The 22,521-nt window shown below is 41.0% G+C and overlaps 1 protein-coding gene across 2 annotated transcripts in view; it reads right to left on the bottom strand.

Moving 5' to 3' along the window:
* Nucleotides 1–22,521, bottom strand: part of RBFOX1 (RNA binding fox-1 homolog 1) — a 754,257-nt gene that overhangs the window by 631,912 nt on the left and 99,824 nt on the right. Inside the window, exon 1 of one of the 2 annotated variants that reach the window (XM_037740311.1) lies at nt 9,807–10,048. The exons of the other annotated variant lie outside the window; for it this stretch is intronic. Coding sequence (XP_037596239.1) covers nt 9,807–9,824 — 18 coding nt within the window. The 5' untranslated portion in view covers nt 9,825–10,048. Of the gene's footprint in view, nt 1–9,806; nt 10,049–22,521 lie in introns of those variants that run through there. 2 annotated transcript variants of the gene reach the window in all.

Raw genomic sequence — 22,521 nt, forward strand, 5'->3', positions numbered from 1 at the left:
AGAAATGACTCCACAATTTTCTAATGCTTTTCAACTAAGACAGAAAAGAACATTCCACTCACTCTCTTACTCTTCTCCACATTCTATAACGTTCTTCTCTCTCCCAATGTTTTAACACTAGGGTGTCGCATGGGAGATGCTGGGGTCTTTCATACTGGGGGAAATGCAAAGCAACAATAAACTACCAGGCGCTGATTCCCACCTGTTTCAGAACTCCAACTCTCTCTGACCATGCACCTCCCATCGGAGGCTGAGCCAGCCTGGCCTTCTGGAACTTCGATGCACACAATGTCCTCCTTACACCGCCACATCTCCCTAACATCCTCCCACCTCACAGCAGCTTCCTAGCTCTCAGATCCTAGCTGACAAGACACCTTCTTGGAAAAGTTTTCTCTAAGTCACCAGTCATAACACCCCTCTCACTGTTCTGTCACCCATGCATGCTTTTTGCTTTTGTTCTGGATCTCCTTGCAAATGAAAACATGTGTCCATTTGTACAGGAGGCATCTGTTGTTTTTACCTAACCAGGCTTCATTTCACTTTCTGGTAACAGCTCTTTAAAATTTCCTAGGAAACCACCACATCCCTATTCTCAGTCTCTGTTTTCTGTTTGTTTACTTGTTGGTTTTTGAGTTGGAGTCTTGCTCTGCCACCCAGGCTGGAGTGCAGTGATGCAATCTTGGCCCACTGCAACCTCTGCCTCCCAGGTTCCAGTGATTCTCCTACCTCAGCCTCCCGAGTAGCTGAGATTACAGGTTCGCATCTATAATATCATTCCCAACTAATTTTTGAATTTTTAGTAGACACAGGTTTTCACCATGTTGGCCAGGCTGGTCTTGAACTCCTGACCTCCGGTGATCCACCTGCCTCAGTCTCCCAAAGTACTAGGATTACAGTCATGAGCCACTGTGCCCAGCTCAGTCCCTATTTTACTGGGTCTGACTCCACTCCTAGATCCAAACAGCAAGTATTTTACACAGGATCAGATATTCAGTGTCAGGGATTGGTTCAGGGGTAGGTAAGGGACTCAATTCACGTGCAATGAAATTGGCCTCAAAACTTTTCCTGGAGCCTACTACTTCTTGGATGAGTGTGATCAACCCACTGGGGCTGCTATAACAGTGGGATGTCAGCCTGAAGCTACTGCTGGCTGCCTCAGCCATCCTGCTGGGGGACACATAGGAAAACACGTCTGAGAAACTGAGTCAGAGTTTCAATGACATGGTGAGATGACCTGCATCCACCTGGTTCTGAAGGCCTGTCATCTTTAGACTTCTCAGGTATGTCAGCCTCCATATTCCCTTTGGGTCTCCACTTAGCTCTGAAACCATGAGTTTTAGCTATTATACTTGCATCAACCAGTTTGGCTCATTTGTTACCTCTTCTGTGGTTCTGTTGTATTTTATCTGTCTCCTTCACTACATATAAGTTATATGAAGGCTGGGATTATATCATGTCTCCTGTGTCCTCAGAACTTAGCACACACTATATCTAATGCATTACATGCTCTTCATATTGTCTTAACAAGTAAATGAATTTAAAAAAACAAACTGCTATAAGGACACATGCACACATATGTTCATTGCAGCACTGTTTACAACAGCAAAGACCTGGAACCAACCCAAATGCCCATCAATGATAGACTGGACAGGGAAAATGTGGCACATATACACCATTGAATACTATGAACCCATAAAAAAGGATGAGTTCATATCCTTTGCAGGGACATGGATGAACCTGGAAACCATCATTCTCAGCAAACTGACACAAGAACAGAAAATCAAACACCGCATGTTCTCACTCATAGGCGGGTATTGAACAATGAGAACACATGGACACAGGGAGGGGAGCATCACACATTGGGGTCTGTTGAAGGGAAATAGGGGAGGGACAGCGGGGGGTGGGGAGTTGGGGAGAGATAGCATGGGGAGAAATGCCAGATATAGGTGAAGGGTAGGAAGGCAGCAAATCACACTGCTATGTGTGTACCTATGCAACAACCTTCCATGTTCTTCACATGTACCCCAAAACTTAAAATGGAATTTAAAAAACCTGCTACTTATCCAGCGATCAAAAGAGATCTTGCAAACGTGATCATCAAATGTAAACACATTCTAAGCTCCCACCTGGTGTGTATTATGACATCCAAGCACAGAGAAGGCTCAGAAACTTCTTTGTGTCAAAGCACTTACAACGTAACTCAGAGAAAGAAAAAACAAACAAGTGGAAAAGAGGACACACAACTCCACATTCCAGAAAAAAAATTAATCATGTTTTCATTTTGTCATGAGTTCCATTAAGAAAGAACATTCTAAGCCAGCCACAGTGGCTCACGCCTGTAATCCCAGCACTTTGGGAGGCTGAGGCAGGTGGATCTCCTGAAGTCAGGAGCTGGAGACCAGCCTGGCCAATATAGCGAAACCCTGTCTCTACTAAAAATACAAAAATTAGTCAGGCGTGGTGGCAGGTGCCTGTAATCCCAGCTACTCAGGAGGCTGAGGTAGGAGAACAGCTTGAACCCGGAAGGTAGAGGTTGCAGAGAGCCGAGATCACGCCACTGAGCCAGAGCCTGGGTGACAAAGTGAGACTCCATCACACACACACACACCCCCCCACACACACACAAAAGAACATTCTAGTTAGAAAAAAATTACAAATTACTAATATCATCAACAAAATACAAACACATTTGCAAATAACAGAATTGCAGACCACTCTGTAAGAGTACAAGGTTATCCCACAAGAAATGTTTACCTTTGATGTTCACGATAGATGTTTACAGATGCAAAATTTGTTTTACAGGTATTAAGAGACGGGGGCAAAATTCTGTGTGACTGAAGAGAACACATAATACAAATGTTATCCGTAAGTGAGTTATTTAAATGTAAGCAGAAGAACTCTCTTTGCCTCTGTCTCAGTCTCTCTTTCTCAACAGACACGCACACAGTTTTACAGTCTGCCCTTATGTCAGGCTATCAGCCGTCTTAGCCGTACCACCTAACCGCTAAAAAGACATCAGAGTAGGCTGAACAATGTACTCATTTAGAAAAATTTAAAAACTGCCAGAGAAATGCAGATGTCTCCAGGTCAAGGTAACAAAAAAAAATCCTGTGTTTCCCAATACACAGGATTTGAAAATCTGACTGCAAATGATAAAATCAGCAGAAGATGTTACAAGAATGTAAAGGAAGCAATGGTTTGTGCTATCCAGTCCCTGGCACCACTTGAAATAGCGTCGCATGTCTCCAAATCATCTTCAAATCTTTCTCTCCTACCTTTCCTTCCCATTTTCTTTTCACCTAGAATGTCTTAGGATAATTAATGGAAAGCACAATGTGCAAAGCTCTCTCTACTTGTCCTAAAAGCTTCATGTTCCTTAGTTGTCAAAACAATGTTCTATTGCTTCCCGAAATTATCTTGTTGGTATTGAATATCAATTTTTCAATTTGTTCTTCTCTGAATGGGGACACAAGGTTTGCACAGAAACTAATTTGCTTATGCCTTTCAAACCCAAGTCATTTCATCAAGTATTTGTCTGAAGGTTTGGGAAATTTTCTAAAGGTAAATGAAACACCACTCAAAATGTAAAACGAACAGACGGGTTATTTCACAGTTGAGTCCGTTTTGTTCTGATCCTCTGGCACTAAAGAACATGCAGTCGACCAATTACTATGTTTAAAACACAAACATAAAGCCTCCATTATCATTTTTATTAATACTCATCAGGTTTGACTTTAAAAAATTATATATGTCTTATATAGTCACACGATTATTTTTTGAGAGAATCTTTAAACACAAAAATATCTAATGAGTTTAGTGGCATTATAACAACGGGCAAAAAAATGGATGGGGCTTTATGATACAAATCACTTTACAGACAAAGAGGAATGTGCATGTAAACAGAATTTCAGGAAAATACAAAAAACGTACTGATCAGTTTACATCAATGGCTTCTGGGTGCTCAAGCGTAAAATAGCGTATTACTCCCTCTGCCAGAGAACCACTGCTGTGAGTGGAGGCCATGAGTGGTTAAGCCAGAGGGGGAAGATGTAAGTCACAAATGAGCTCCCATTCATTAACTTTCAATCCATTCAGCTTCCCTCTAATCAACCAGAAGGTTGAGATGTTCATGAGGGTCCCTCATCCCTCCTCTACCCGAAGAGTATCTGGATAAATGGGTACCTGACTTAAAGATGCTGGGAAACTGGCCTTTTCCAAACGTCCAAAAACTACTTTTAGCAACATTAGGGTTGTGACTTTGTCAGAGTGCCAAAGAGGAGGTGGGCTGGGTGTGGAAGAAGTGCATAGAGGCTGGAATATTTGAGACAAGAGAGAACATTCAGGGCTTTGAGCTGTCTCCCGGTGACACAGACAAGAGAGGCAAGCTCAGTATACACTGCAGTCAGGAAAGATAAGGGATGAGTATAAAGAACACCCTCATCACCATAATCAGAGTCTCCTGGGGCCTTTTCCTCAGCCGCTAACTAAGATACACCGCCGTCAATATGGGTGCTGGATGAACTTGCCAGGCCAACAGAAATTAATTTCTGAATCAGGATTCATTGGAGGAAAGGAAGTCTTCTTTGTATTCCTGAGGCATTTTGCTGTAAAGCAGTACAGCAATAGGAAACACAGAAATTCTAAACTTTGGAACAAAAAACAAAAAGTTCTCTCTCCGAAACAAAAATGTTTCCTTTGGTCGCCACAGACAATTTCTAGCACAAGTTCCCACAAAAAGGAACCATTCAACGAATGGGTCAACTAAGTTGGAAAAAAAAAATAGACAGCACTGAGGCCTCCAGTGCATCAAAGTGGAATTAAGATTCACTGTGAAAGGTGAATGTCCCAACATTTGATTTGGTAAAGGGAAGAGAATACTTGAAACAAGAAAAAATAATTAGCAAACTTGTGAATTGCAATCAACAGGTGACTAATATTAACTAGGAATCGTCTGTTTTCAGCACTTCACCAATTTTAACATATTTTTAACATAGCTGTGAATCCCCCAAGGGCCAGTACCACATACAGTGGCCAGGTCTGTAAACGCTCAGTCAGTAATCAACCCACTGAACAAATGAATGTATGATTAGTGAATGCATTCACACCATACCAGGAACTAGCAAGAATTTTTATAAGAAGAAGCAACTGAGAAAGAATTGGTTAAATAAGCTCTGGAATCGCCATTCACTGGATCACTGTCTATACAGTATTAAAGAAGCTGTTGTTGAAAAATATTTAATGGCCCAAAATGTTAAGTGATAAAAGCAGGTAACAAAACAGTGAGTTCTAAAGCAGTGTGATCTCATTTTTTGAAAGAATATTTCCTCTCAGAGGTTTTGTTTTTCCTTCTTCACATTTTAATGTATCTGAAATGGAGATGTGTTTTACAATTGATACATGATTTTAACGCGATAGCATTTTTGCCTCCCCAGAAACACACACGAAAGCAGAAGCAAACAGCAAGAAACACTATTGAGAAATCAATGGGTTACCTTGTAACCTTGTAATCAGTGCTGTATTCAAATTGAGAAGATAAATGTATGTGTGCATGTGCATGTTAAAAAAATATCTTTAATATGTCTTTAAATATCTTTGAGTTTAAACAGTGTTTCAGTATATGTCTTAGGTGCTATATTTTTTTTTTCTCATTGACTAATTTTACTACAAAGGGCACATGTATGGTTTGAAATAAAGGAGGAAAGAAAATGTCAAACTAAAAGGAGATCTTGTTTCTGTCCTGAAAAAGCTTAAATTAAATTGGGATGATGATCCAAGACAATAAAACAACTATGGTCTTTATCTCCAATTTTGGCACAATCTCTGATCTATATGGAATCTATAAATCAGGCCATCCCTATACTCAGCTAATAACCAAGCTCTAGAATGTAGAATGCAGACCAGAAAAAGCGTTAGCATTCAGGAAAGAAAATGAAGAATTCCAAGGAGGCTCCCCCAAAATACTGGGGAATGGGTGAAAGGGCAGGGATAAGCCACAAGCAGATACTTCCCAAGTTTGCTTACAGCAGGCTAAGAACTGCAGCTGTCTGGGTGGCAGTGTTTCTGCCAAGGGTAACACACCCTGGGAGGTACAGGACTGTCAGGATCCGGAAGAAAAATTGACGTATTTTCATTTACTACTGTTTTAAAATGATTGAACTACATTGGTAAAAGCGGAGATGCTGCCTCCCGGCATAACCCTCTCCCCATCTTTTCGACAACACTCAGAAATTCTTGACTTGTTGCTCTTCTCCCATTTTAAACCCAGGTATGTTTCTATAAAAGGGTATTTCTAAAAAGATGTTTTTAAAAGGTGAGGATGAAGTGTGAAATGATAAAGAAAAGTTATTTTCAATGAATAAATGGAACACCAAATCTGGAAGTAAAGAAAAGTTAAAATAAAAACTGCAGTATTTTAACGACGAGTAAAAGAACAGAGGAAGCATACTTGGAATGTAAATGCAAAAATGTAAGTAAAAATAACAGAAACAGTTCTTTGTTTCAATCAACTGAACAACGGAAGAGAAACGAAATGGTTATGAAGTCAGAAACTAATACCTATTGTAGGCGAGTTTAAGCGGGGACCACTTGGCCCAAGACTTGAGGGGCAGAGGAATTGATTTCCTATTTCTGAATTAGATGAGTAGTATTACCTACTGTCCAGCCCTAGAAGAAACAGCTCAATTGTATTCCAAAGAACCTCTAATCCTGGTGGAATTAAATAACCACAGGGGAGCAGAGGGTTGTGCTGGTCAAGAGGGTTTTATTTCATTCTATGGCATGTGTAGCCTGGTGTCCAGCTCAGTTCACATCCTCAGAAAAAGCAGCTTCCCCGTTTTTCCGGGAAGTACACAGGGAAGGTCATTTCCCCCTCCTACTGTGCCCAAGTTTAGTGAATCAAAACTGCCAGGAAGTCAGCCAATGGTTGCAGAGAACTCAACTTTCTTTCCACTGTACAGCAACCTGTACTCACTTGGGGAAAATGAAATACAATGAAAACTACAAAACTGATTACCTATAGGAAAACTTTCTTAAATAAATTTAAGGGAAAAAAATGTACAAATCTGAGATGACACTAAACGATGAACGTATTAAGCATCTGTAACTATTTAATGGGCTTGGCTTTAGTGTAGCTACATTATTTTTAATTAATACGATTCCAAAATGTTTCTTTTCCTTTCAAATCCACGGGACCATCCTTATACACTAAAATGACTTAGTAAGTCTAAAGAAGAAGGAAAGGCTATACCGTCTACTCCACACCTCCCCCCAGCAGAAAGTTTTCCGTTTTAGTAAAAATCTACTTACTGAAATTGTGTGCTATTAACACAGATAGGTGCATATAAAGAGACTGCTTTACAAATTTAAGAAACAATGCCATGAGTAAACTGAATGTGGATTCTATTTTACTGTCTCTCCTTGTGTCTTCATTTTCACTTTTATTTCCATGAGAGAGTAGCAAACACTATTTTCACACATCGATGTGGCTGAGGCTCATTTTCCTAAAGCAAGATGAGCTCTTAAACAGAGATATCAACCACATTTAGAGTATCTTTATTTACAGACTAGAAGGCAAGAGCAGAACCTCTGCATTAAAAAAGAAGAAGAAGAAGAAAAGAATGGAAAACCTCTCCAACCTCACAGTGTTAATGCTGGCTTGCTAATTCATATCTCCTTAAACAGCCTGCATCCAGCTGTTCCAATTTAAAGTCTCTGCATTTTTTGAATGCAGAAAAAAAAAATCTGAAGTAAAGATGTAAATAGAATACTTGAGCACAGGAGAGCAAGGTAGTACCCACTTTTCAATTTGATAAACATGTTAATAAAAACGTGTAGCCCAAAAATGCATTGGTCTGAAAGACGAACATAGAAATTGAGGTATGCTGCTTTTAAGTCAAGATTAATTAGTAGGAAACAGGTCAGCAAGTTTTTCGGCTGTGGAAGGGGGTCTGGGACATGCAACACTTTTCCTCTGCTTTGAGTTGCAAATGTGTCCATATGTAAGAGCTAACGAACTTCATAAATAATATCACAGACACTACTTAACAACTCAGGAAAAGAGTGTGACCAGACACCAACTCACCACAGCCTAAAGAAATTACTGAAGTTTATAATTAACCAGACTCTGGTCACAAAATAAAAGCCATAAAGGCTCCTTTCCATGAAATACTAGTATAATTATTTCCTTAAGTATTGAGGTGATAATCCCATGCAACTACTTTTTTTTAGTGCTTAAAAATCAGCATTTGTAAACATTCAAAATTGTAACTGCTTCTACCTCCAACGTCAAAAATAAATGGTATGAGAATTCAGTGATGTTAGGTAGAACTCTGTTAAGTTTATGCTGTTTTAACTAGTGGTTTTGTGTTTCCGAATGCCTCTTTCATGATACGCAAGCTTGAAGGGAAAACTTGCCCTGAAATGAAGACAAAATAATAATAGAGAAAGTCTGTCTCCAACTGCCAGAATTCATTGTATTAAATTGTGCAAAAATAAACCGGGTAGAAATGGAGCTGAAGTCGCTACAAAGGAAAATGTCCCAAAGAAAGGGGGCAGGGGTGTAAATGACAAGGCTCACTGAGGGGCAGGGCAGACCTAGAAACCAGCAGAGGTCAAAGAACCAACGTGATTAACAAAGAATTCAACAAAAAGGCCTTCTTCCTTTACAGCAAAGAGAGTTCACAGATCGGAGTTGAACCAGAGCAGGGACTGGAGGCAGGGGGATAAAAAGAGGTTTTTCTAAGTCTGCTGAACAACGAAAAACAACAGTGATGATGATGTCGATGAAAGAGACTGGTAGAGTTGAACCTCAAAAATGCCTCCCTCCCTTGGCAAAGCAGGGAACACCTGCTCTTAACCTGAAATCACAGAGCTAGGACTTTGGTTACTGGCATGAGAAATTTACACATGCTCTTTATTGCCTAAACTACACTAGGATATATATTTGTCTCCTCAAACATAGTAAGTAATTTTTTCTAAGCCATTCATGCTAGATTACTATTTTTTTATTGTTTCAACAGTTAAATATTGTAATTCATAACTACAGGTTACCACTTCATTGCTTTTATTTTAATACCATTGCTAGAAAAAAAAAAACAAAACTATACAGTATTTATCAGTAAGCCAGAGTAAGTGCATGTAAATCTACATTTTTCTAGACCAACCTTGTAAAATACACTCTCACATACATATAGACAGACAGACATCGGGTTAAAGCAAATGAAACATGTTACTCTCTTCTACAGCACGCAACCCCAAAATGACAGATAAGTAGTCACTTTTGAGCGACAAACAGAGACAAAAACAAAACAAATAAACAAAGCCACCACTACTGAGAGCAGTTCATTCTTGGTAATTAAATGAAATCCCGCACAGCTACAAGTGATGTAGGATTTGCTTCATGTCTAACCCGACTTCCTAGACCGTTTCTTTTTTCTGAGTTCACCACCACCAATGTTTTCAAAAAACAGAAAACCATGCATCCCTACCCCCACCCCCATACACAAATGAACACACATTTTTTGTGTGTTTCCTTTTTGCAACTGAAAACCAAATTGCAGCTTCATGCTAATGAACCAGGTCTTGCCTAAACTCCCACTGGAAAGGCAAGCACATGTACTATAGCAGTGCAAGATTATTCTGCTACAGCATAATCACCTTACACAAAATGCGATTACTCTGGGTTGCAATCTTTATCCCCAAAGTCAATTTATTAATCAGAGAGAAAGAGAGAGAGAGAAAGAGAGAAAGAGAGAGAGAGAAAGAGAGACAGTGAGAGAGAAAGAGAGAGCGAAAGAGACACTACCTACCCACAAATACATCATCATCTTGAAAGAGAAATCAAGGGCTCTGTCAGCAAACAGAAGTCTCCTTACTTCACCAAGAGTATCTGGAAGAAAAACTGAAACCAGTGGGTAGAAAATCTTGCCTTTTCCTGTCAAGTCCTTAGAGACCCTCTTCCTTCCTTACACAAGGTTTGCTGTGCTTGTTTATGAGTTTATGAGGATAACATTCCTTCAGTGGCACTGTATGTGATGTGACTTGCTTCTGGCTGTCTCCCTCTCTCTCTCTCTCTCCCTCTCTCTCTCTCTCTCTCTCTCCCTCCCTCCTCCCTCCCTCCCTCTCTCCCTCCTTCTCTCTTTCTCTCTTTTCCCTTCCTAACTCTTGCCTTTGTTTTCTCTTCTGTCAAGCCTGCTTAGGTAACAAATTCTTGGTTTGGCTGTTTAATGAGCAAATCCAGACACTTTAGGCGGCCAGCCACAATGGCGAAAATAAAAACTGATGATACTGGTACTATTCATAATACCAGCGATGGTGTGATCATACACAGACAGGCACTACACCATTTCCTGATGGCGGGTGGGAGATTCACGGAAGTCCCCACTGGTGGAATTTACAGGAAGGCGCCCGATCCTCTTGAGGCAAGCCCAGCTGCACAGAGCCCGTGACTCTGGGAGGCCAGCATCTGAGAATTTTTTTAAACTCAAAGTAAAGCTCCAGCCGCAGAGAAAAGAACATGTGCAGCAACCCGGCTTCCCCTTTATCTCTTTAAATGTACTTCAGATAAAAGCAGCATCCAGGCAGGTCAAGGCCTCCCCAGACTCATTACTCTTCACACCGCACAGCTCAGCTCACTTGTCTACAGCCATCTACCGACGCCACGGTGTCACTGCCGGCTCAGAGGCTGAAGTCCTGCCCACAGCTGCAGCTGTCGCCTGCCCCTCTTCTCTGTGCAGGGGCTCTCAGCCAGGGTGTGGACTGGGGAAGGGGAAGGGGGGCCGGAGGATGGGCCGTCAGAAGACTGTGTGCCAATTCAGCAAATCAAAAGCAAAAAACCAAGCCCCACCAAGTAAGCCCAGCAAATGGAAAGCTTCAAGTAGACTTGCTAGAATGCATCTGTAGCTTCCTAATCGAAGGAGGGAGATGATACATACGCCCTCCTTAGAAGACCAGATTTTACAGAGTGTGTGTGTGTGTGTGTGTGTGTGTGTCTGTGTCTGTATACATTCTTTCTTCCCTCTCTTTCTTTGCAACTGCAGACCTAGGAAACGTTGCAGCATGCATAAAACTTGATCATTGCAACAAGCTCTCTTTACAAAATCCATCGGCATGGAGGCACAGCTAAGATTTCCTGAAAGTACTCAAAAACTGTTCTTCTACAAATCACTTCTCCTTTATTGGTTTTTCTTTTTAATCCATTTTAAATTGTATATTTTATCTTGAAAATTATCTCCATTACTGAAACTCATCGTGAATGAGAGGATGGGGAATGCAATTTGCCTGGCATATTAATTGATGCAGTGTTCAATTATTGATATATGGATAAAGAAGAAATTAATATTAAAACAGGCAATGTACAGAAGGGGAGGGGGAAAACATGATCTCCTGCTCAGGTATGAGTTTTGACCATTAGTTATATTTTTACATGGCATGCAGAGAAAACTGCTTAACCGAGCCCCTTGTTGATTTTAATTTTTACCTAAAACTGCCCAAGGCAAAATGTCACCTGAACAATTAAAAGCATCAGGTAAATTGTGGAATCATTTGCCACATGAGACAGGTGGCAAGTAACCTGTTAAAATGCCCTGTAGGTAGTCCCAAAAAGATGCATACTGCCCAAGCATGATGGAGAGTACCACCACCAAGCCGTGCCATAAAACAGGCAGTGATGGAGACAGCCTCAGGGCTGGCTATCTCAGAGAGGTAAAAAAATAACTACTCAGCCCCCAGCTGGAAAATTCTCACCCAGGCGTGTACAATGACCAGTCTGCTTACTACATTTTAGAGTCCATGAATCAAAGCAAAGAGGATCGAGAATGGAATGGCACAGCATCCTGGTTTGACTGGGAAGAAGGGTTTCCTGGGATGCAGGATTTTCAACGCTAAAACCTGGACCACCTGAACAAACCAGAATTGACTGCTTCTACTTGGGAGACGTTCTGCACACGCTTCGTCATTACAGTGAAGAAAACACAGAAAACTCATCTTCCTTATGGTTTCTGGTGATAGAGATCACCTCCAGACAAGACCGTCACTAATTCTCAATTTGTACAAGGGACAAAACGTGCCCTTTCTGATAGGAACATTTAGGGAAAAATGACTAAGCACCCCACTCTTTAAAAACTTGCATGCATGTGTTCATTCATTGATTCCACAAATATTCCACTGAACACCTGTGCTCTGTATCCATCTCTGTGTAGGCACTCAGAAGCAGTCGTGGTGAAATGCTAACGCAGATGTTCAAACCCATAGCAGCAATGCATTTCATTCAGCCAATATATTGATATCTTTCTGAAACATAACTTTGCCAATCTTTAAAAATCAAGAGGTTTCAAATAATAACTTGCATGTATTCTTTGGAAATATTGAATGATCCAGCGAGGTAAAATCTATTATTTGCCAATATTTAAAAATGAAGAGATTTCAAGTAATCACTTGCATGTATTTTTGGAAATATTGAATGATCCAGCAAGGTAAAGTCTATGTTTTCATAGTGATAACCATGGGCCAGTGCTGAATGGCAGTTTCTCTCTTTAGGTGACAAACATGTTCCAGCTCTCTCGTCTCCACCACTCCCTGGGATCAGATGTTATTTGGCAAGTAGAATAACCAACTTTCCTTATAGGCCTGGCCTTTATAGGCATTTATGTTTGCAGCCTCTTTATTTGAGATGTAAGTACACACACTTACACATGCACGCACACACACATACACACACAACTTTAGATATGGTGTTCATATAGAACTTTCACAGTTAAATACAATACTTACTTTATCTTCATTATTTCCATTCAGAGTAAGACACTGACACATTAGTAGGATGGATGGGCGGGCGGGGACAGACAGACAGACACACAGATATACAGATAGAGGAAAAGGCAGATGGATGGATGGACAGACGGATGGACAGATGGATGGATGGATCGATGGATGGATGGATAGATGGACAGGACACAAGACAGATGACAGACAAATAGATTAGATCATCAGATATAGATAGACACAAGAGATGGGGGGAGTATGAACGTATCATGGTTATGTGTACATTTTACATTCATTCAATGCTCATTTTCTGCAATGAGAGTTACAGGTCATCTGTTCTACATTAGGGAGAAACCTCATTTCACTTAGGGTAAGTGAGCACAGGAGACTAATCAGCCTCTGGTCTTTGAAGCTCAACTTGAAGAAATGTATCATCACCTCTGAAATCCTTCAGCCCTCTCACATGGTCACTGAAGTCAGTTACCATGCAGCACCTTTACATTCCCCTTTCTCTTGGGGCACTGCTGCATGGAGCTCAATTTCTTACAAGTGGCCTGCCGAAATCAACTAAAGGAAAAAATGGGTTTCTCTAAGTAAGACGTTACTAGGTCCATGAAAATTCACATTTTCTTTTTTCCTCTTACAGATAAGCATAGCGAGGTTATTTTTTCAATTATTAATGTGCTTTTTTTGTCCACATTTTCTTCTTCTCTCCTCAATTACTATTCCCCTATATATATAATATATAAAATATATATACATGTGTATGTATTTCATATATGCCTTAGTTCATACTTATATACATACATACATACATGTGTGTATGTATTTCATAGATACATTAGTTCATATATATATATATTATATATATACACACACACATATACATATATATAGTCCATTTGACCAGCACAGTGTTCTCTTTTATTTAATTGTGTCTGAATGCCTTTAGACCTGAATCATGCTCTCCTATTTACCACAGTCCTTCCATATCTTGAATACATTATACCAGGTCTGCCCCACACATTTATTTGCCCATGCCTTGCAGATGTTTGATCAGAAGCTCACGGGAAGGATTAGGGTAGGTGAACTGAAAGATGATCACAAGAGTCATAGGGCCTTTAAGAGGTCACAGGGCATCAAGACTGTGAGTGGGGAAAACAGCTTTGGGTCCCAGAAGGAAACAGCCGCATGGTGCCTCTGGATAGGCAGGATGATAAGTGGCAGGGTTTCCAGCTTCACCACAAAGACACCATTCCTCAGGATGGTAGAGGACCAAGTGAGCCACCAACCCAAGATGCACTATGTGCACCTGACAGCAGATGTGACCATGGCAACCGCTAACAACTGACCCATGCCCAGTGCCTTCTGGGCACCATCATCTCCCAGGCTCTTGCATATCTCTAGGAAAAGGGAAAGGAGTGAACTAGCTGAAAGTGAACATTTTGCCTGACAGGGATAAGAATCTGGATTTAAAATTAAATTGATTAAAAATGAATAATGTAGTAAGTTGTTTCTTGTGCATCTAGACTGAGATCTCTTACAAGCTCTGAGAAAGCCAACCAAGAAACACATTTGATCCACAGTGAGGTATATATACAATCTAGACTTCACGGCCTCTAATATACCAGGGGACTGGTATCTGTCACTTCTTGTTTTTTATATTTAATCTCCAGCTTCTGTGGGCCTAAATGAGTCTGTGGTTAAGCTCTTCCTGCCTCTTCTGAGTTTGCACCCATTCATTCTCCCACCTGCTTGAACATGTGGTCCCTCTGCAAGGAATGAGATTTACCCTAAGATGGAGAAACTTTTTATCACTGTGTCACAAGCAGGAGACAGCTGTTTCTCATTAATCAAGTGTGGGAGGTGTTACAATCCCTGTACTTTGGAGTCCAGAGGTTAAACAGACGGAATGGAACATTCAGTGGGCTGTCCCCTCGGGGGGTGTCAGCAAATTATTTCTATTTGAAATTCTGCTCATAACCAAATTGATGATTCAATCAATTCCTTAAACCTTGTTCCTTGAAATGAGCAAAATGACATTTTCTATTTACTGCTGCCCCCAAAACCTTCCATTTTAAATCATTTTAATAACAAAGTAAACATATTCAAATATTCCATTCAAGACCATTTTTCCCCCTATTTACAAGCAGGCTGGTAGGTCCGGAGCTGCTTTCCTGCTGGAAACATTTACAACTCCTATTCTCAAGCTTCAAGAGAAATTATTTTAAAATAATTAATCCAGTTATCAGTTATCAACTCAACACAATAATTAATCAATTGCAAAGCAACAGTCTGAAACCAACACTGATTAAGCTACTGGTGGCCTATCTGTTTCAATGGCTTCTAATCTATTACAGAAATTTAATGCCATTGTGACATATTAATTATAAATGGCAATCAGCATCTAACTTTAAGCTTTATGAAAGAAAGTCTGCAAGTCTTCATTGAAGAGTCGTGTTACTAAACATTGAACTAAATGTGAAAAACGAGTTGATAAACTCAACTGAATCAGTGCTGAAACCCGTTTTTGTTTGTTTGTTTGTTTGTTTGTGTTTTTCTGAGACAGGATCTCACTCTCTCATCCAGGTTGGAGCGCAGTGGCGTGATCTCAGCTCACTGCAACCTCCACTTCCCAGGCTCAAGTGATCCTCCCACCTCAGCCCCCTTAGTAGCTGGGAGCACAGGTGCATGCTACCACATTCAGCTAATTTTTGGTGTTTTTGGTAGAGATAGGGTTTTGCCATGTTGCCCAGGCTGGTCTCAAACTCTAGCCTCAAGTGATCCACCCACCTCGGCCTTCCAAAGTACTGGGATTACAGGCACAAACCAACATGCCAAGCCTGGAACCTTCACTTAGGTGTTTACAGGACATCACTTGGCACTGCATTCTGTACAAAAGAATTCCTGAGAAGGCAGACTCATTCAGAACCATAAATCTCCAATGTTGCAGTAGCTAAAATATCCAACCAGAAGGCTGGAGTTTACCAAGATAGATAACAGGGAATTTGAACACCAAGGAGTGATCTCCAAAGTCTTTCTCCAGCATCCTGCTAATAGGGCTGGTTAGCACCTACTGTCACTGAGAACCGGACAGTCAATCACTTCCACTTCAACCACATGGCTGCTCATTTCCAATTGTGATCTCTCTGGTCACGGGAGCACAGGCAGATTCTTCTTTCAGAGAAACTCCAGAAATTTCTACCATATTATCCCAAACTCCACTGCCTGGAAGGAATATTAATGCCACTAAAAAGACTGACCTCAACAGGAATATGGCTAAACATACTAGTGCATCAGTAAGGGCAATCCCATCATTGGATTCTTCAGGCAGGTATTATTGCTGCAGTCATCCATGTTACCAAGGCCAGGGTCATCAGAATAATTTTTAAAAATTATTCATTATGAAGTATTTAAAATATATAATTATTATGAAATATGTACAATAATAAAACCATCACTTGACTACCCAACTCCAAGCTTGAGATATAAAACACAGGTATAGTGAAATGATCAATTTGTATTGAGTCAATGAACAAATTAATTAAAAAGTCTATAAATAATGTCTTCCCTGTAAAAGCTCCTGCTACTCCCATTCTCATCGCTAGTGAGAAATGAGTGCTTCTATTTTTCCAGCACTGGGAGGTAAATTTTTCTAAAGCTAGGACTATCTTCCTGTTTGTCTTCCCATGAGGAGTGGCCAAGTTATCACAGCTAAGGTTTAGGACATATATACACAAACAAGGTCGCTAGAATGAACATTATAACCATATTCTGCATCTTAGTAAGGCCAGGCATGGTGGCTCAAGCCTGTAATCCCAGCACTCTGGAAGGCTGAGGCTGGAGGAGGTCAAGAATTCAAGACCAGCCTGGCCAACAAGGTGAAATCCTGTCTCTATTAAAAATGCAAAAATCGGTCGGGGATGGTGGCATGCACCTGTAATCTCAGCTACTTGGGAGTCTGAGGCAAGAGAATCGCTTGAACCACGGAGATGGAGGTTGCAGTGACTCAAGATCATGCCACTGCACTCCAGCCCTGGCAAAAGAGTGAATCTCCATCTCAAAAAAATAAAAATAAAATAAGGCCACTGTGGCTAGGGCCAGCAAATCACTAGGGCTGAGGATGGGAAGTGAGGTAAAGAGCAGTTTATGCAGAGCCTCAGTCATCAAAGGTGCAATCTGGGGTTTGCTCCACAAGCAATGAGAAACTGCTAAGGAAGGTCGATGAGAGAATGACTTATCTCAAAGGCTCCCTTGGTCCTGATGATGGATTGTGGCCTTGAGGCACAGTGAGAGTAAAAAGGCCAGTGAAAGGGTGGTTGTGGTCTTCCAAGCAATGAACAATGATGGCTTGCACCAGGGAGAGACAGAGAGGGCTGAACTATTCAGCATCAGCAGTGATAGGAAGCATGCCCTAACACCCAGGGTTCATATGGCAGCCAATTCCAAAACTCCTGCATGCTGCTAGAAAAATAAAGTTGAGGTCAGGCACAATGGCTCATGCTTATAATCCCAGAACACTTTGGGAGGCTCAGGGGGGCAGATCACAAGGTCAGGAGTTCGAGACCAGCCTGGCCAATATGGTGAAACACCGTCTGTACTAAAAATACAAAAATTAGCCAGGCATGGTGGCAGACACCCATAATCCCAACAAACGGGAGGCTGAGGCAGGAAAATCACTTAAACCAGGGAGGCAGAGGTTGCAGTGAGCTGAGACTGTGCCACTGCACTCCGGCCTGGACGACAGAGCAAGACTCCATCTCAAAAATAAACAAGTAAATAAAATAAAAAGAAAAATAAAGTTGTGAGTGTACCCCAAGAGAACATGGATCAGGATAAGAGGGTACCAAGACAGCAAATCACTGAAGAATCTCTGAACAGGCCAGACAGCTTAAGTGACTAGAGGAATGGTGATCTGCAAACTTTATAACAAACACGAAGAAGAAAAACACACATTCCCCAGGGACTGCGGCTCTGTTGAATGTATTCAGTACAAATAGTCATTACTTTGGCATTGAAATCATAGTGAAGGCAGTTCTGCCAGGATAAAGACAGGTTACTCACTGCTAGGATTTAGGAAGCCGAAGAAGGTACAGAATGATAGGCAAGGCATTGCAGGAAATAATCTATTTATGCCAGTGTTCAACAATCTGCTGAGATATTGCAGTCAGGATCCCTAAAATTGCCTGTGCACGTTGTGTGAAATCAGAGGTCAGTTCAACCCTTTTCATGATGCCCCAAAACAAATGGGGATGGGACATTTTATTGTATTTACTTTTACTTTTTGACTGAGAAATAATATTGATATAGTAAAGTATGTTTGTCTTTTTTCAAACTGTGGTAAAACATATATACCATGAATTTAACAGTTTCACCATTTTAAATGTATAGTTCAGCTGCATTAAGTGTATTCACATTGCTGTGCCACCATCACTGCCATCCATCCACATAACTTTTTATTTCTTGCAAAACTGGAATTCTATACCCACTTAATAATAACTCCCAATTATTGCCCTCCAGCCCCTAGCAACCATGCTTCTATAAAGCACATAAATCTTAAGGGTACAGTTTGACAAACACAAACACACACACACACACACACACACACACACACACACACACACACGCCACCCTATGTAATCACCACCTAGATCAAGACAAGAGCTTAAACATCTCAAGCACCCTCCCAAGCCTCCCTCCTGCCATGCTGGAAAATGCTCACTCTCATCTTTCAGGTTCTCTCTCCATCATAATGCAAAAGTCTTTATGAGGTACTTATTCAATATGGCATTTTATTTTTCTTTATACAGAGGGAGAGAAACAGATGTGACACCACCTCTAAATTCTCCAAGAATTTACAACCTGAACTTGACAAAGAAGGACTCGGAGTTGCTGAATGTGTCCTTCTATCCTGGGGGCTTGCGCTGCATGACAAAATGCAGGTACGCAGTGCAAACTGTGGTTCCACTCATGCACAACTTTCCGTATGAAGAATTCTGGGGTTTTTGTTGTTGTTGTTGTACCTGCTCAGCATACCTTTTCCCTGCCACGCTCCCCCTGCTTCTTTTAGGAACACACATGGGTCTCCCCTTTAAAAACTTTCCCTGCACAATCTTCAGTTTGCAAGCTCCAGCTGGGGCAGAGCCAGATGCATAATGAACAAGTAAAACTGGGTTTGTTCAATGAACATATGCAGCCCCTGGCCACAGGTGATGGTGCAGAGATAAGAAGGGAAGTCAGTGAGTCTGATAATAATCCTCCATCTGACCTCTAGCAGTGTCAGTGTTAGAGGCAGCAACAGACACTGTATGGCCCCTGCTGATTGAGAACGTACACCATATGGGATAGATACACACAGGCTGTGGGCTGTCATGAGTTAAGCCATGTTCCCCTCAAAAAGGATACATTGAAACCCTAATTCCCAATGCCTCAGAATGTGACCTCGTTTGAAAATAGGGTCTTCGCTGGGTGTGACGGCTCATCCCTGTAACCTCAGCACTTTGGGAGGCTGAGGCAGGTGGGTCACTTGATGCCAGGGTTTCGAGATCAGCCTGGCCAACAGGGGCAAAACTTCATCTCTACTAAAATTACAAAAATTAGCTGGGTGTGGTGGAGGGTGCCTGTAATCCCAGCTACTTAGGAAGCTGAGGCAGGAGAATCATTTGAACCTGGGAGGTGGAGGTTGCAATGAGTCAAGAGTGAGCCACTGCAGTCCAGCCTGGGTGATAGAGTAAGACTCTGGAAAGAAAGAGAGAGAGAGAGACAGAAAGAAAGAGAGAGAGAGACAGGGAGAATGTCTATGTGGTTGATTATGAACAAGAGAAAAAGCTATAATACAAAGTCAAACCATTTCTGGATGAGGTCATTTCCTAAGGTGGTTTCTAAACCAGCTTCCCTAACATGAAAAAACCCTGTAGAGTGGACACCAGGTGGTTTGTCTACTCAGTGCTCCTTCCTCCTTCTTCTACAAGAAAACAACTTTTGCAATCCAGAGACTAAAGATGAAAATGAAGGAACAGCGGACTTACCAGTCTTTCTCATGAGCCAAAGAGAAGAAGGAGCAAGTGGTACAGATAGGGACAGACAGGAAAATCTCAAAAGGTGCTCACCTGAATTAAGGGTCAGGGAAGTAATGGAGCATTCACCAGGCCGCAGAGGAACTCAGGAGATGGCACAGCCCCCGAGTTTACTTTCTCACTGTTTGGCCTAATGAGTTGCACAAACACTTTCGCTCCTCAATAAAAGCACAATCTCAAGTTTCTTAAAAGGGATACAAAGTAGCTAATGGACTGGGAGAAATTGGTTGTAGCTGGAAACACATCTCAGAGGTACATTTTGTTTATATTAAAACCTCATTTAAGTATCAGTTCAAGGAAAAGCTGCTAACAGGGCAAGTTTAATATGACTAATACTTGCACAGCCTCACAACATTCCATTTCCATCAACCCGAGAGATATAATTTTAAAAACATTTTAAAGTCACTAATATGGTAAGATGCTACTAATACGGTACAAATTATAACAAGAAGGCACAAACATGATACTGAATATCTGCTGAGGAACTGAGCAGCAAATTTCATCATTGTACTAATATGATGACAGGTTGCAAATACCAGCATTCCACTGTACCATATCCCCATTAGTCCGTGTTTATGATGTTACAAATGGCACAGTTATTCACAGATTAGCTCATCTTTGAGACTCTGTGCTCTTGATGCTAATAAATGCAGTAGCTTCACGGCCTACACTAACCTGAAATTCCCATTCTGAGTTTTGTAGGAAAATACATCACGTAAAACTCATTGCAGTTTGCAAAACAGCATTTACTTTGGTCATTTACACATGGTGATCACCAACATACTTTGAAACAATCGGGCTGGCAGGACCTTGCTCGCCAATGTCAACATTTCCCCTCATGGATTGTCTGAAAGAAGACTAGACTGATTGGAGTATTGTGTGTGCAGCTGGGAAGCCGCATACTCAGAGATATCACCCCCCAGAGCTAAAACTCCACGGGCCTTGAAGAGATTTCTGGGCAGAAAATTATACGGGCATCAGGAGAAGTCTGTGCAAAGAAAACCTCTGGGGTCTTGTCCAGTAACTAAATGGCCCCATTCCAGGAAATCAGATGGATGGCTGTGCCCACCTCTCCCAGTTATACCAGATAACACTGCACATTTCCAAGCTGTTCCAGAAATGCAATGTTAGAAAATTGTGAGAAAGTGTTTAACTAAGACAACAACCAGCAGTCTGTTCCCTAGTCTTCACAGAGGTGACACCACTTAAATTGTACAAGAAACTGTGTCATTATCCCCAGCGCTCACAGGAGGTATATGAGTGGGCATATCAATGATGACATTGGGATGGGACTTTAAACTGGTGATTCCATATTATGTATTCACTGTTACAAGTGAACATCTTGGTTAGAAATGGGAACGCGGTATTTCGAATTGTTTATACTTCCTATTGCTAACGTATGTTAGCATGATGGTGTATTATTCAGAGGAAGAAAATTTCATGTGCAAAAATAAAGTATTCCAACTGCAATAATTGGAAGAAGTCCTAATATCTGCAGGTATCCCACAGGTGTTCCATTTGAGTCAAGTGAGAAGGTATATAGCACATTTTTTGTATATTAGGCATATGAAAATATTTTACACTTCCACAAAGTAATCTGGTATATCCTATTTTGTTAACATTTTTCTAATGCATGGGACTCTTCTTGGTCTTTTATTTTTCTGGTTTTGACAAACACTTGGGTAAAAAAAAAAAAAATTTCATTTCTACTTAATTCTATTGTAAAGAAAAAAATGAAGCCCAAGTCTGAAGATAAATAGCAACGGACACCTGCTATCAGTGTTGGGGACTAACAGGGAACTGTGAGGACTGTGGCAGAGTGTAGTATGCCTCATTCAAATAAAGCCATGATTATTCAGTCACAGCAAATTGCTTCCATGTTGGAATGCAAGCCCAACATTGCCTGGGCTTTTATTTTTTAAATATTTATTGTTTTAAAGAGAAGCCCCCCAAAATCTGGCTATTTCTGTAAAACCTCCCGATTCTTAAATATTTGCAACTGTTTTATCTTTCTTTCCCCCAATCACATATGCCAAGAAACACTGTCCCAAGGCAACACAGGAACTGACAGTTTTCCACTTCCCAACTCTTCTCTGAGTGTTTTTGGGCAACCTGTCAGTGCTCCATAAATAACTGTTAACTAAAACCAGTAACTGCTTGCATGTGAAGACTTTCTGATCATTGCTGAGCAACGAAGCACTTTTACTGTTGGTACCCAAGAGAGGATTCCCTATGGATGCAACATCACTGCAGTCTGCACCTATGCAAAAGAACAAAACCTATTTGCCTGTAGTGAGAGCCACTCCACAGCCTCAGCCCCTTGAGTAGCACATTTCAAATAACACGGAACCTCATCTTGGCTACTATCGAATTTGCCGTATGCTGCTTTTACACTTTGGGGAGTCCTTGCTCCCTTTTTCTCTTTTTCATTAATTCTCGCTCTTTGACTTCCCTTTGATTCTACTCTCAATGAGCTCTCCCACTCCTTCCCCATCTCACCATTTCCAATCCCAGAAGTTTTCCCAATGTCTCACTGGGGGATGGCTTTAGAGGACTTAGTTACCTATACTCATTCCACACAGCAGATGGTGCACAATAGACAAACATAGACCTCTTTTCCAAAAGAAAATGCATCTTTGTATCTTTGGTTTTCAGCAGTTTCTTTCTTTCTTTTTTTTTTTTTTTT

The sequence above is a fragment of the Cebus imitator genome, unplaced genomic scaffold, assembly GCF_001604975.1.
Source record: "Cebus imitator isolate Cc_AM_T3 unplaced genomic scaffold, Cebus_imitator-1.0 Scaffold4, whole genome shotgun sequence".
Taxonomy (NCBI): Eukaryota; Metazoa; Chordata; class Mammalia; order Primates; family Cebidae; genus Cebus; species Cebus imitator.